This window comes from Carcharhinus amblyrhynchos, chromosome 19, assembly GCF_965287045.1.
Source record: "Carcharhinus amblyrhynchos chromosome 19, sCarAmb.v2.hapA, whole genome shotgun sequence".
NCBI classification, from domain to species: domain Eukaryota; kingdom Metazoa; phylum Chordata; class Chondrichthyes; order Carcharhiniformes; family Carcharhinidae; genus Carcharhinus; species Carcharhinus amblyrhynchos.
Window position 1 is genome coordinate 48,346,082 of NC_137342.1, and position 14,762 is coordinate 48,360,843.

The following is a 14,762-nucleotide window of genomic DNA, read 5'->3' on the forward strand; positions in this document are numbered from 1 at the left end:
GTTTAATTATAACATCCCACAATTATTGCAAGTTTTTTCTTACCCTGGTAGTCTTCCTGTTCCTGTCGTTCATTAATATCAAGTGTCAATTTCTTCATGCGCATTCTTTCTTCCTGTTCTGCCTGTTGCTGATTCCAGTGATTTGCAGCAAGCTGCGAGTTCATTGGCACGTTCAATATTTTAAACTGGATAAAAAGAATATAAATCGAAAGAAATGAATTTTGCACCAACAGTCAATAAGATAGTCAAGCTGCAGCATTTATTTTTTGCAAAAATAAAGCCTTTGTTCCTGAACTGTGAAGTGAGATGGCTGGTAGTCTTTTAACCCCGAGTCCTGTGCTACAGAAATAATCCAATCTCGGTTAAAAACCGACATGAACCAATTTTAGTTAATCTTCCCTCTCAGTCAGGGTTTAAACATTAAATTCAACCAGTCTGTATCAGGCTTTAGCCTGGATTTGACAATTTCAGTGAAGCCAAAGAGCTAGCTGGTAAAAATAAATGTTACACTAGTATTTCATCAAGCTTTAAAAATGTTGCATACTAGAGCTCGATTACTGAAGCCGGAGTGATTTTGTTTTCCAACTGAAGGTGCCATTGAACAGTGACCCCATTTGTATTGCAAATTATTCTTTTTTCAATAGTAACACAGTCCTTTTGTGGGGGTGGGGGGGTGGAACTGTCACGGTGCTCTTCAGTCACGGCCCATGTTTCTCATGGAGCTACTTCAAGGTTCCCCGTAAGCCTCCACAATAACAAAATTCTGCTCAAACAGAAAAAATAAACTTCTCCAAAGACCATCTTTCAATTAAAAAGCTAAACTCCCAGGTTTTCTTCTATTTATAGCAGTAAGGAAAGTGCATCTGTCAGCCTAGAATGGCATTCCTTCCAAAGGCCTGAATTTTTTTGTCTGTCGGAACAGGCGCTGGGTGGGCCCAGATGTAGAAGTGGAATGTATCCCTGGCTGAGCAAAGTTTCATGCTGGCTGACCAAGTAATGGCCATTTAGCGTGAAATACATTCAGAGACTGAGCGCTGGGGAGGGTGGGCACCAAGAAAAGGGAACATGGCGGCCAGCACTTCTATTGTGCTCCCTCAACAGGACAGCCGCTGCTGAGCAGTCCTATGGAGTGCTGATCCATCACAACAACTGCAGAATAACTACTGGGTGTCCAGGCAGCACACAAACACAAACCTCAGTCCCCAGGCACCTTCTTACATCTTATCTCAGCCAAGACATATCCCATCTTGTATCGTGGTTGAAGCTAAAGCGTCAAGGCACATGGAGAATCAGCTTGCCCGCCAACCTTAAAAGCCATCAGCACATGTAAAACTGCTTCCCATTGGTCTCATAATGGGCTAAATTTCCTGTTTTGATTGTTGGCAGGCACGTTTTCAACTCTCTCACGCCCACCTATTGAAACATCACTCGGGTGGTGACAGTATCAGGATCTGCGCTGATGACCTTTTGCAAGATTTCACATGCCCCCAGGTTGGCATGTGGCCACCCAAGCAACATAAAATTCTGGCCAAAGTCTGAATTAAAATACTGCAGTTAACTTATCTGTCACTGCATTTAGAAACATTGACATATTGTATATAACTCATTGAGCTAAAATATCATGGGGGAGCTTTGAAATATACATGATAGCTTTGATTCATATTCTTTTAACAGACCCCATTCACTGTTCTGTGGGTGGCAGGTCACCCTGCTTGTCTGTAAAATGAGAGAAAGACAGAGAGGAAACCTGTCAAATACTGACACCAGAAATAAAAGGCAGAAGCACTGACAGACTCACGGGGAGAGCTTTTTGAACAAAATACATTACAAACATACACAATTACAAACATCTTGCAATGTCCATGTAAGAGCTGGTAAAGTATACAATGAGTGACTATTCAGAGAACCAGAATTTCAGGGCTGAGAAAGCAATCTGTACGCTTTCCCCCACCCTGCTAACTAGAATCAGTTTTATTCACATTCCTCAGATAACTCCTTTTGATGTGTGACAAATTAGATTAAGAATTAACAGGTTAGGCATTAATGTTTACCATGTCTGATTTGAAAAGGCAGATTTGTTTTATGATTACCTTATTTCTTTTTATAGCTTTAATTGATTTATGAACAAAGAGTTGAACAGGTAAATGAAGCAACTTCTACCGTTCTTTTTCTTCTGTGCCCTAAGCAGTTCTCCCCCGCTTTTCTGTCACCATGACACAATAAAAAGTCTGACAACACCAGGTTAGACTTTTTACTGTGTTTACTCCAGTCCAACGCCGGCACATCCACATCATGACCATGACACAATTCCATGGTTTTGGATGCCCTCCGGTAATGTGTAACTACTGAACCGTAAAGTGACTGTCGTAGAACTTTATGCAAAGGGGCATCATCCAAGTCACACCCTGACGCGCGTACACACACACACACACACAAGCCAAGTGGCACCACAGCCAACTGTTTTCTTCCTCTGTTGTCCTAGGGATAAGATGAACAAGGTCAACACAGAAGTGCCCTGACTGATTTCATTCAGATAGACTGGATTTAAGTAAGGTATGTATTCGTGATAGGAGCACAACTGCTGTTGTAACATCATGACAGCAGCATTGTCTCAGAGTTATTGTCATAAATTTATATAGTGAAAAGACATCTGAAAAATTAAAATGATTACAAAAGTCCAAAATAACACTGACCAAGATGAAGAGAGAGGGAAAACTGAATGATAATTCAAAAGGGAATGTTTTACACACTCATCATTAGCGACCCTAAATGGCATAAAAAAACAGTTTGCTTACTGCCCTTGTGGTATAAAGGCACTAAGACAAATCTTTTGAAAAATGATTCAGGCAATCATAAACAACAGAGGGTTGATGAAACCTAGTGGCCCTCACTTTCCCCTCTTGGTTCCTGGACCATTTTTTAATCCAAAACTTATATGGTAGTGAAAAAAAGTTCCTACCTATTTACTTAGTTGTGCCTTTAGCAGCATCCCCAGCTACTTAATGCAAACCCCAGCAATTGCAACACGTGACCTGATACAGACAAGTAGCTACACTTGAAGTGAGACACTTTAACCTTTCATCAATACTGGAATAATTCTCTATTCATTAACTTTTAACCTGTTCTTTGGTATGTTGTTTGTATATTTCATAACAAACATAGCTGACATTTCCTTAACAGCCACAATGACTTTGCAAGAACTTGATTACCACTTGCAAAACTTATTATCCTGAAGAAACAATGTGCATTTATATAAATTTTTTTAATGTATCAAAATATTCCAAAGTTTCACAGTTAGTCCACAGGCCAAAACAGAAGTTCAAGAATTCACTGAGTTCAGTTTTTACAAGGCTTTTGAAGATGAAGAAATATGTAGCAAGACAGTTGCCCGGGGGGGGGCGGGGGCAAGGCCGTATTGCCCATCACCAGTTATCCTCGAGGTAGTGATGGTGAGCAGCCTTCCTGAATTACTGCAGTCCATATGGTGCACATACATTTATTGAATTGTGGGGAAGGGAGTTCCAAGATTTTGACCCAGTGACAGTGAAGGAACAGTGATATAATTTCTAGTCAGGATGACTAGTGGTTTGGAGAGGAATTTGCAAGTAATGCTGGTCACATGCATCTTCTGCCTATGTACTTCATAGGTCATGGAAAGTTCCATTTAACGGAGACGTTGGCACTCAAAGTTGCAAGTTAATGTCTATTTCAATATGTCAGATGTTGTTTTATACGGCCATTTCTACTAGGGTAAAATTAGGGGAGCAATCCTAAGCCACATTTTCCTGCAGTATACTGGAAAAAGAAGGACCTTCGTGGGGCTTTCTCCCTGATCGACAAAACACCCTTCTGTTTGTCTAGTTAAAGCATAACTTAACACACAGTCTATGTTGTTCAATGCTTTGGAATCTGTCAAACCAGAAGAATCTACATTTTGACAAGAATTTCCTCATTACTGCCAGCAAGAACCCACCCTTTGGGAAAACACTGAAAACTCCTTCAGAACAAAGTGCAGCTTCATTACTCCAATGCCACAAACCCAAAATGTGTATTTTTGTTATAGTTCAAACTGCAACAGGCTTCAAAACACCACTTTGGTTTCAGATGAACAGTCTGCTAGCTGTTTTTAAAACATTTAAATCTAAGAGCAAAAGTCTTTAAGAATCATTCCTGAATTTACAGATTTTTCTGACTAGTGCTATTCTTAACTCTTAACATCAACATGCACAAATGTTGCAGCCCAGAGTGATTCTCCAATTAGACAAATTATGTTGCCACTGATCAGGAACAGACACTGAAACGTAATCCTCATAAATCAGGTCTACTTAAATAGTCGGACTTTACTTTTGTCAAATGTAATTACGGATCAATTTTTAACCTGCTGTAAATACAACGCCTCCTACATGTTTCAGCTCATTATGTAACTAGCCAGCTTGCAAAGTAAACTGTCACAAACAACTGTTTTGATAGCTGAGATTAGAGAATCTGAATTACACAAGCATTTTGTTCCCAAATGACAAACTCTTTCAAAATTAGATTTTGTATCACCTACATGGAAAACTAAGAATCTTAGATGACCAGTGGAATATCTAACCATTGTAGGACATCAATCATAAAGGTAATAGAGTCAGAATGAATGAAGGAACTTATATTATGAAGAAAGATGTTGGGGGCGATTCTCCCAGCCTGCTGCGCCACTCTAGCAGCACAAGAGGCTGGGAGACATCAGTGGGGGCCGTTTAGCGGGCTCCCCACTAGAGGTCAAAGCCTCCGTGCGTCTCCGACTCCAGGTTTTCTGGAGTGGTTGGCTTTGCAGCGGAAATCGACATGGAACGGATTTAAACATTGAAATGTTGATTTGAATCCTATCAGTGTACACCCCCCCTGCCAGCGCGTGCCTGAAGTTCACTCCAACGCAGTTCACAACAGCTCCCCACAAATGGGGATTCTCCAATTTGAAAAATTATGCCGCCACTGATCAGGAACATTGCCTCCGGGATGCCTCCCCGGAGCTGGCCCAGGGACCTCCAGGTCAGCAATCAAGGTGGGATGGGGCGTCGCATGGTCAGTAATGCAGGGCTGGCCAGTGATTGAAAGACCAGCAGTGCGGGGCTACTGTGCATGCACCAATCTCCACTATGACAGATCGGTGCATGTACAGTTGTCTGCTTAGTGCTATGCTGCCAGCTTCTCCAGCAGAAATAGGCCCCATCCCTGGACTGTCAACGTGAACCTCACTAGGGCACTCTGCAGTCCATAAAGTGTGGGAGATTCATTTTGAAAATTCTGCTAAAAAAATCCAGCAGGAGTTCCTCCAGTTTTTAAGCGAATTTGGCACTTAGAATTTTTTTGCGGGAGCATCACCCCCCCAGTATTATTTTAAATATTTTTTAGTGTTTTTCCGTAAAGCAAATGTGTGCGCGCTTGCATGTCTGCATGCGAGGGTTTACAAATTGGAAAAGATGATAAATAAGTAGGACACAAACGTTAAAGTTTATTTTACCCAAAAGTGGGGCAATAGGGAGAACAAAAGGCATTTTCATATTCTCGAAAGATGTGTTGAAAGAAGGATAAGGACAATGGAATCAAGATTAAATAGGGAAAAAGAAAACTCTCACATCTCTCCTAAAGTTGTGTGGGGAACAGCCATGTAAATGGAGTACTAATTTGTGCTGGCAACAGAGCTTTAAAGAGGCAAAGTGAGACAGTTTACCAGCCCACCCAGAGAAGTGTTTGTAATAAAGCAGGGCTGTGTTTTAAAGTTTCTTGAATTACAGAGTGGGAGAGATTGGGAAGCCACACAACGTACCTTCCCTATGGCGACAGTGGGTTCGCCTTGTTGTACTATTATGGTAATTTTATAAATTAAATGTGTTAGGGATTGTTGCCAAAAGGGGTGTTTGAGAGTGGATGTGGAGAAGATGTTTTCTCTTCTGGGGGAATATAGAATTATGGGATCACTGTTTAAAAATGGGTCGCTCATTTAGACAGAGATCAGGAGAACTTTTTTCTCTCCGAAGTTTTTGGAACACTCTTCCTCTAAGGCAATGGAGGTAGAGTTTTTGAATATTTTTAAGGTAGAGCTCAATAGATTCTTGATTAACAGGGGGATGAAAGGCTATTGGGAATAGGCAGGAACGTGGGACTGAGATTACAATCAGATCAGCCATGATCTTATTGAAATAGCAGAACAGGCTCGAGGAGCTCAGTGGCTTATTTTGTATGTTAGTATGATGAATATCTCACACTAGATCTGTTAATTTGTTTTCCTAGGCTAATTTAAGGTGCAGAAAATAAAAGCAACCAGCAATGAAATCAAGGGCAAATCAGCAACTAACACTACACCTGTTAACTAAAGTGAGCAGACTATCACATAACACAAGTACTGCTCTGAGTAACTAAATCCAGTGGGAGGTATCTGGATGCCCTCAGATAAAAGTACCATCACTTTCTGAACTTAACTCGTCGGAGCTGACTTGCTAGGTAATTGGGGCTATTTTCCCATGCTGTGTGGATTTAGAATTCGGTGCTTTTACACTGTCCAGATGGATGCAGGACAGGGGGCTTTAACATTATGGTCCTAATTTTACCAACACGTCCACCCCAAAATCATGGGGCTCACAAAATGGCATCCCCTGTTGGCCTCAGGCACAATCTTATGAGCCTCGGGCAGCTATGCCAGTAAAAATCAGAGCATCTAATTAAGAGATGTAGGCCATTATTTCATGGTGAATTGAGACTTTATAAAATAAAGACACATCTGTAGCACATTTCAAAATCTCAGGATGTTCTGAAGCACTCTGCAGTTAATGAGAAGCAATTGGGGTATGGTCACTGTTGCAGTGGGGGAGAAAGGGCAGTTTCCATGCAGCACTGTCCCACAAACAGCAATGAGTACGAGCGTACGAATTAAGAGCTGAAGTTGGCCTCTTGAGCCTCTATAATTTAATAAGATCATGGCTGATGTGATTGTAACCACTACTCTACATTCCCACCCACCTCCAATAACCTTTCATTCCTTGCTTATCAAGAATCCATCTACCTTTGCCATAAAAGTTTTCAGAGCTTTCACCACCTTTTGAGAAAAAAAAATTCAAAACACTCTCAACTCTTAAAGATAAAAAAATTCTCGCCTCTGATCTAAATGGGTGACCTTTTGTTTTTAAACCGTGACCCCAAGTTAGATTCACCCACAGAGGAAGCATCCTCTTCATATCCAGAGTCACAATCCTTCATGATTCTATTTGTTTCAAACAAATCACCTCTTATTCTTCTAAACTCCAGCAGATGTAAGCTAACTCTAATCTTTCCTTACAAATAATTTGCCCATTAAAGTACTAAATCTGGTAAATCTTCTCTGAATTGCTTCCAATGCACTTACATCCTTCTTTAAATAAGACCAATATTGTACACTTTACTCCAGATGTGGTCAACCAATGCCTGATATACATGAACGATAACCTCCCTACTTTTGTATTCAATTAAACAATAATATTGTTAGCTTTCCTAATTACTTGCTGTTCCTGCATACTAACCCTTTTTGATTCATGCACAAGGACACAGATCAGTCTGCAGCTCAGAGTTGTGCAATCTCTCAACATTTAAATATGCTCCTTTTTCCTGCCAAAATGGAACAACTTCACATTTTCCCACGTTGTACATTCGCCACATTTTTAGGACAGCAGAGTTTCCCTTCCAGCCACCCAAGGAGCTGGTGGCGAAAGCATCCCCACTGATGTTGCCTGCCCTGCCGTCACTTAATGCTCAACAGCCTGCTGTTAAATGGAGGCAGCTGATGGAGGCATCCGCCACCACTTCCCGCCAGACAAAGTTTCAGGCTAGCCCCCAGTCCCAGTCCTTGCACCCCCACCCCTGAACTTCTCCCATTAGCCCGAAAATTGAGCTGTACGGGAAACGGCCTATAAGTGGTCACTAATTGGGCACTTAAGGGCCTCATCTGGTGCAAAGTTCGACATAGGCCTCGACCATCCAAGTGTGGAATTGTGGAGAGGTCAGAGCAGGCAGGAACCCAGTGGGATAACAATTGACCCTGCCGACAAACCCGCCGATCACAAAATTCTGTCCAAGTTTTAAATTGGCAAATAAAAGAATGTTACCTCCAACAATGCAGCACTCCAATATTGCACTGGATTGTAAAACTAGATTAAGTGTGCAATTTATTGGAATAGAACGTGAAACTACAACTTCCTGACTTAGGCAACAGTCCTGCCAACTATCTTTGGTGACTTGTGAATCTTAGCTCTTCAGGTGCAAATTAGTTGTTTTCTCTTCAAGTTGATATTAATTCTTCTGGTGCCATACCCACCTCCTCCCCACCCACAGCATCATCTGTCAGCTGTTGGCATAAATTTCTTCACAGCCCTTCCATGAATTTTTTCATAAGTTTTCATATAATTCACAAAAGTCTAATTAAAGTTACAACCTCAACACTACTGCAACAAAGAGTTGATTATAAAAACGCAGTAACATTCTCAATTAGCATAACATACTCTCTAAAAATAAGCTAGATTTAACAGCCATCCAATCGCTCCGTTAAATGTGATATTAATTTTCACAGATCCGACTGCTGTTTTTAATTCTTAATCCTCTACTTCTGCCAATTAGTAAACTGATTGTCCTCAAACTGGAATGAAAAGTTACATATTTTAACCTTTCCTTTACATAAAATCTATATTTGCATCTAGCTTCAGTCATTCGTGCTGATGCTTTAAAATTCTGATGAGCCTCACTGATGATTCAGTGACCCTATTCAATGCACGGGCGAGAAACGCTGTTTGATTCCTAGTTAGCAAGTTCAACCAGAATTGATTTTTGAATTTCTTCCCTCCCTCTTTTACAGCAAAAGAATCCTCCCTAAAATGAGTTTAATGGGATTTAAGCAGCTTGACCCTGAGCCATACATGGTTCAATTTAAATTAGGAAAAAAGTGGCAGTCTCAGAGGAGCCATGTCAGTACCTCCTTCCCACTTTACAATATAAACAAGTAGCAAAAACGTACAAAACCTGTTCATGAGCTCAGAAAGATCATTTGGGTCATCTTAATTCACCGATGCACAGATTTGACATTGCTCAGAATCTAGCCTATAATATAGCTGTCCCTGAAATCAAAAGTGGAAATAGTATTCTGTTCTACAATGGGATATCCCTCACTTTGATATAAGAAAGTGAATTTTAATTAGTTCAATGATCCTCACTTAAAAATAGATATTGTCTGGTCATCTTGCACTGAGTGATTCTATGACTCTATCTTCTCTAACTGAGCGACTTTGATTTAAACAGGTTCTTGGCCTTTGGCTGAGACCCCAGCATCAGATCAAGCCCAAGATGGGATGCAATGCCTTATTTTCTCGGCTTGTCTCTCTTATGGGGACCAATAACTGGATTCAATTGGATTTTGAATTTAGTTTTTGAAGCAAGCAAGGAATGGATTTGGATTTGCCCAGTTCATTCTGAGCATTGGTTTTGCAACTTTATGGATGGAATAAAAACAAATTTTTATGTTAAAAAAAGCTGCTTTAATAACTTTTGCAGCAATATTTAAAAAAGATACAGTACTCAATTGCAATCCATTAGCCTTGGAAACATTCAATAATCTTTCAATTCTACGTTACAATAAAAACCTGCATTTGTGTAGCATCTTTAATGCAGAGAAAAACAACAAAAATGGACAGCAAGATAATGAAAGTGATATTTGTAGGGGTGACTAAAAGATTGTTAAATTTGAGGAGGAGGAGGAGCTGGAAAGGCATAGATTCAGGGACGGAATTTCAAAGTTTAGGTCGCTGACACCTGAAGTCATTGCCATTAAAGGTGGGATGAATATAAAAGTAGGGGGGTCTTGCTGCAACTGTACAGGGCACTGGTGAGGCCGCAGCTGGAGTACTGTGTGCAGTTTTGGTCGCCGCACTTGCGCAAGGATATTTTGGCCTTGGAGGGAGTGCAGAGGAGGTTCACTAGGCTGATACCGGAGTTGAGGGGGTTGAGCTATGAAGAGGGGCTGAATAAACTAGGCTTGTACTCGTTAGAGTTTAGAAGGATGAAGGGGGATCTTATTGAGACATATAAGATGATGAAAGGGATGGATAGGGTAGAGGTGGAGAGGTTCTTCCCGCTCAGAAAGGACAGCAGGACTAGAGGGCACAGCCTCAAGATGGCGGGGGGGGAGGGGGCAGTTTAGAACAGAGTTGAGGAGGAACTTCTTCACTCAAAGGATGGTGAATCTCTGGAATTCTCTGCCCGTTGAAGTGGTGGAGGCTACCTCGCTAAATATATTTAAGACGCGGGTAGATAGGTTTTTGGTAGGCAAGGGGATTAAGGGTTATGGGAGAAAGCGGGAAAGTGGAACTGAGCCACTTCAGATCAGCCATGATCTTATTGAATGGCGGGGCAGGCTTGAAGGCCTACTCCTGCTCCTATTTCTTATGTTTTATGTTTATGAAGAATAGTGATAGTGAAAATGCAATGAAGAGCAGTCAGAGGAATGGAAAGGTTTGGAAAAGGGGGCTGTTAGAGCTGTAGGACGTTTAGAGTCAAAAAGGTTTACAGCATGGAAACAGACTCTTAGGCCCAACTTGTCCATGCCGCCCTTGTTGTTTAAACCCCTAAGCTAGTCCCAATTGCCCATTTGGCCCATATCCCTCTCCACCCAACTTACCCATATAAATGTCTAATGCTTTTTGAGAAACAAAATTGTACCCGCCTCTACTACTACCTCTGGCAGCTCGTTTCAGACACTCACCACCCTCTGTGTGAAAAAAAACTCCAAGAATAAGAAGCAGCAAAATCACGATGGGATTCAAAAACGAGAATGAGAATTTTAGATCTGAGTCATTGGAACACCGGGAGCCAATGTGGGTCTGAAAAGACAGGAACACACAGAAGGGTAGAGGATGTAGAATGGGAGACTCAATAGGACTGCATTGGAATAGTCAAGTTTGGGAGTGTCAAAGACATGGTGGAGAGTCTCAGCAAATAGACTGAGGTACAGTCAGATGTGGATGAGGTAATGGAGGTGGAAGTGGGCAGTCTTGATGTTGGAGATTAAATGGAGTCAGAAACTTAGGATTGAATGGAACACTAAGTCCGTGAAGGGTCTGATTCAATCTTAATCTGCAATGTGATACTTTACTATTATGGCATCCAATCAAGATGCTGCAGTAAAAATATTCTTAAATTGTGTTTGTACAGTACCTGTTGTTTGTTCCCCCTTCTGGTAAGCATCACAAACTGCATGGTTTCTGAATTTTCAGAGTCACCTTCTCCTCCTCCTTGGGGTGGTGGCCCTTTCTTCAGCTGGCTTTTTAACTGAAGTGGAATAGCCACATCTAACTGATGTACTTTGACAGACTCGCCAGTTCGCTGCTGCAGAAGGAAAGCACAATTTTAGTGCAACTAGTTTTTAAAGTTATTTTTTAACTTCAAACTTTGTTGGCAAGAAATCACCTGGCAGTATTCAAAGTTAAAACATTGGCATAAACTTCAGACTGATTAATAATGGCAATACCATGCATTCACGTTTACTTAACATCCTTACCAAATATTCTAACCCCATTCAAAGCAGAAGAGTTACAGTTCATGCTCAACAACCAATAACGATGAGGTTCAAATGAAAAATGGACTCAACTCAAAGAAATCCAAACCAATTAAGCAAGCAGATTAAGAAATGGCAATTCATGTTAAATACAATTTACAAACCTATTATGAACAAAAACATTCTAGTTCCACGATCTTTAACAGCTCCACTTTACACAAAAATAAGTCTCAACTTGACTCCAGAATAAATAAATGTGTTTTTCTGAAGGAAGGAGTTACAGCCTGAACCTGATTCCAGGTTTACATTACAACTTTTCAGCATTGCTATAAAGTGAAACTAATTTGCACCAATGCTATTGTTGCAGTGTTAATACAGCCTGACTGAGTGCAGGACGGGAGGCTGCAATGTTGATACAGCCCGAGTGCAGGATGGGAGGCTGCAGTGTTAATACAGCCTGAGTGAGAACAGGATGGGACGCCGCAGTGTTAATACAACCTGAGTGCAAGACAGGAGGCTGCATTGCTAATACAACTGAGTGCAGGACGGGAGGCTGCAGTGTTAATACAGCCTGACTGAGTGCAGGATGGGACACCGCAGTGTTAATACAACCTGAGTGAGTACAGGATGGGATGCCGCAGTGTTAATACAATCCGAGTGCAGGACGGGAGGCCGCAATGTTAATACAGCTCGAGAGAGTCCAGGATGAGAGCCCGCAGGCTTAACATTAACAACTCAAGAATTGTCCCGCCAAACTGTAATGAATATTGCTGAATAGACATTTTTGTCAAAGCCTTTCGTCGTGCACCCATCGGGTCATTTACATGAATAAAATGTAAGGGAAACCAACAAATTTATACTGTATGAGAAGAAAGTGCTGAATGGTTGGTAAGTGGACTCTGATTGGTAGAGATTGCCATGGAGGATCCACCAGTTGATAGTGACCGAATTAACTGCAAAGCAATGTTCGAAATTTAAACCAGGCAGCTTGACTCCAATTGGTCAAGGCACTGTGCTGAGGAGTGAATAGTGAATGACTTTCACTTATTTTGGTTAGCTAGTAATTTAAATGCTGTAGCTACAAGAACAAGTCAGAGGCTGGAAATTCTGCAAAGATAAATTCATCTCCTAACTCCCCAAAGCCTGTCCACCATCTGAAAGTAGAGTCAGGAGTGTAATGGAATACTCTCCACTTGCCTGGATGAGTGCAGCTCCAACTACAATCAAGTAACTAGACACTTTCCAGGACAAAGCAGCCTGCTTGATTGGCACTCCATCCAACATCCACTTTCTCCACAACCAACACAGAGTGGCAGCAGTGTATGCAATTTACAAGATGCACTGCAGCAATTCATTATGTCTCCATCATCAGCACTTTCCAAATACACAACTTCCACCACCTAAAATGACAAGGGCAGAGATGCATGGGAACATCTCCAAGTCACACACCACCCTGACTTGGAAATATCTGATGTGGAGATGCCGGCATTGGACTGGGGTAAACACAGTAAGAAGTCTGACAACACCAAGTTTAAGTCCAACCAATTTATTTGATGGTAAACTCACAAGCTTTCGAGGTTTACCTCTTCATCAGGTGAATGAAGAGTTCTGACCTCAGACACAGCATACGGAGCACTGTCTGTGCTTTATATGCTCTGTCGGAGGCTAGAACTCTTCATTCACCTGACGAAGAGGTAAACCTCGAAAGCTTGAGAGTTTATTATCAAATAAGTCAGTTGGACTTAAACCTGGTGTTGTCAGACTTCTTACTTGGAAATATATCCCCATTCTTTCACTGTCAAAATCCTGGAACCTCTTCCTAACAGCACTGTGGTGGTGTATCCACACCACACGAACTTCAGGGATTCAAAATGGCAGATCACACCACCATCTCGAGGGTAATTAATGATTGGGAATAAAAATGCTGGCCTAGCCAGCGATGCCCTTAGTCTATGAAAGAATTTAAAAATTGCCTTGCTTAAGGAGCTACTATTTATGTGCAACAGTCTGACATTTGAGTATCAGTTGGCTCCTGTAGACAGCTACAAAACAGAGCAATGAAAAGCAACAGGAACAAAAGAATATTTCTCTGCCAACCAATCTCGGAAATTGTGACAGATCAGGGTGAGGTGTGTATATAATTACATAGCACTAAAATTTCATAGGATTGTGTTTAAAAGTAATAGAGAACTGAAACTCTGACAGATATTGCTTGGCATTCAGTCAAACTGAAAACATGTCCGATCCAAAATATCAGAAAATAATAGGGGAATTCTTACTGCCAAGTGTCACATTAACAATGATGGCTCATCCATATGCTGTAATTCATCTTCGAAAACTGAAAGGCCAATTCGCACATCGATTGCGTTGCTTGGATTATTTGATTTCTTTGACTTTGAAATAAGGACATTGTAACTCCAACTTAAAAAGCAGTCGGTTGTCACAATGGAATGAACTACTGTAGATACATATTTACAAGGCAATCAGATATAAGATAGCCCTTATTCAATAAAAAAAATGCTGGTATCTAATAAAATAAAGTTCACACGTTTTGTAAGCTACAGAAAACATATTTTGCCCAACTCCAGAAGACTAAGGCTTGGGTTGACAAAAGCAAAGGCTTAGTTCAGGGCCATAATTAAGTGGGAATTCAAATGGCAATTTAACCACCAAAGGATGCAACCTACTGGTAAAGTCTGTACAACTTGTGTAATGTTATTCATTAAGACAAGGTATCCAAACCTCTGTCTTTTTTGGGGGTCACTGAATTGTGTACTATCAGGTCCATCATTTAAATTATGACTTTGGGTTCAAGGAATGTACATAACTGCACTCCCAAAGTAAGCCACAATTCAAATTTACTGTATTTCAGGAGCTAATTTCAGAAGAGCAAGTAATCAGCTGGTTAAGGACTATGAGTCGTAAATGACTGAAAGACCTTAGCTTGGAAATTTCTTTAAGACTTGTTTGACTTGCATTGTCACTTGGGGCAGGATGAGAAGAATCTTAGCAATTAATTCAGCATTCATTCTGGTGAATGACAATGCTCAACTTTGACTCTGAACAGCATGAAGTCTCATGGCATCAGGTCAAACATGGACAAGGAAACATCCTGCTATTACCATACACGCTCCCCTCTACAACTAATAAATCAGTACTCCTCCATGGTGAACCTCTTGGAGGAAGCATTGAAGGTGGCAAAGATACAGAA

At 41.0% G+C, this 14,762-nt stretch overlaps 1 protein-coding gene across 10 annotated transcripts in view; it reads right to left on the reverse strand.

The window, feature by feature from the left end:
• upf2 (UPF2 regulator of nonsense mediated mRNA decay) overlaps positions 1–14,762 on the reverse strand; it is a 166,580-nt gene that overhangs the window by 51,352 nt on the left and 100,466 nt on the right. For all 10 annotated transcript variants that reach the window (XM_080207740.1, XM_080207742.1, XM_080207738.1 and 7 more), the window contains 2 exons: positions 11,212–11,382; positions 44–185 (listed from right to left, as the gene is read on the reverse strand). In XM_080207740.1, coding sequence (XP_080063866.1) covers positions 44–185; positions 11,212–11,382 — 313 coding nt within the window. The remainder of the gene's footprint in view (positions 1–43; positions 186–11,211; positions 11,383–14,762) is intronic.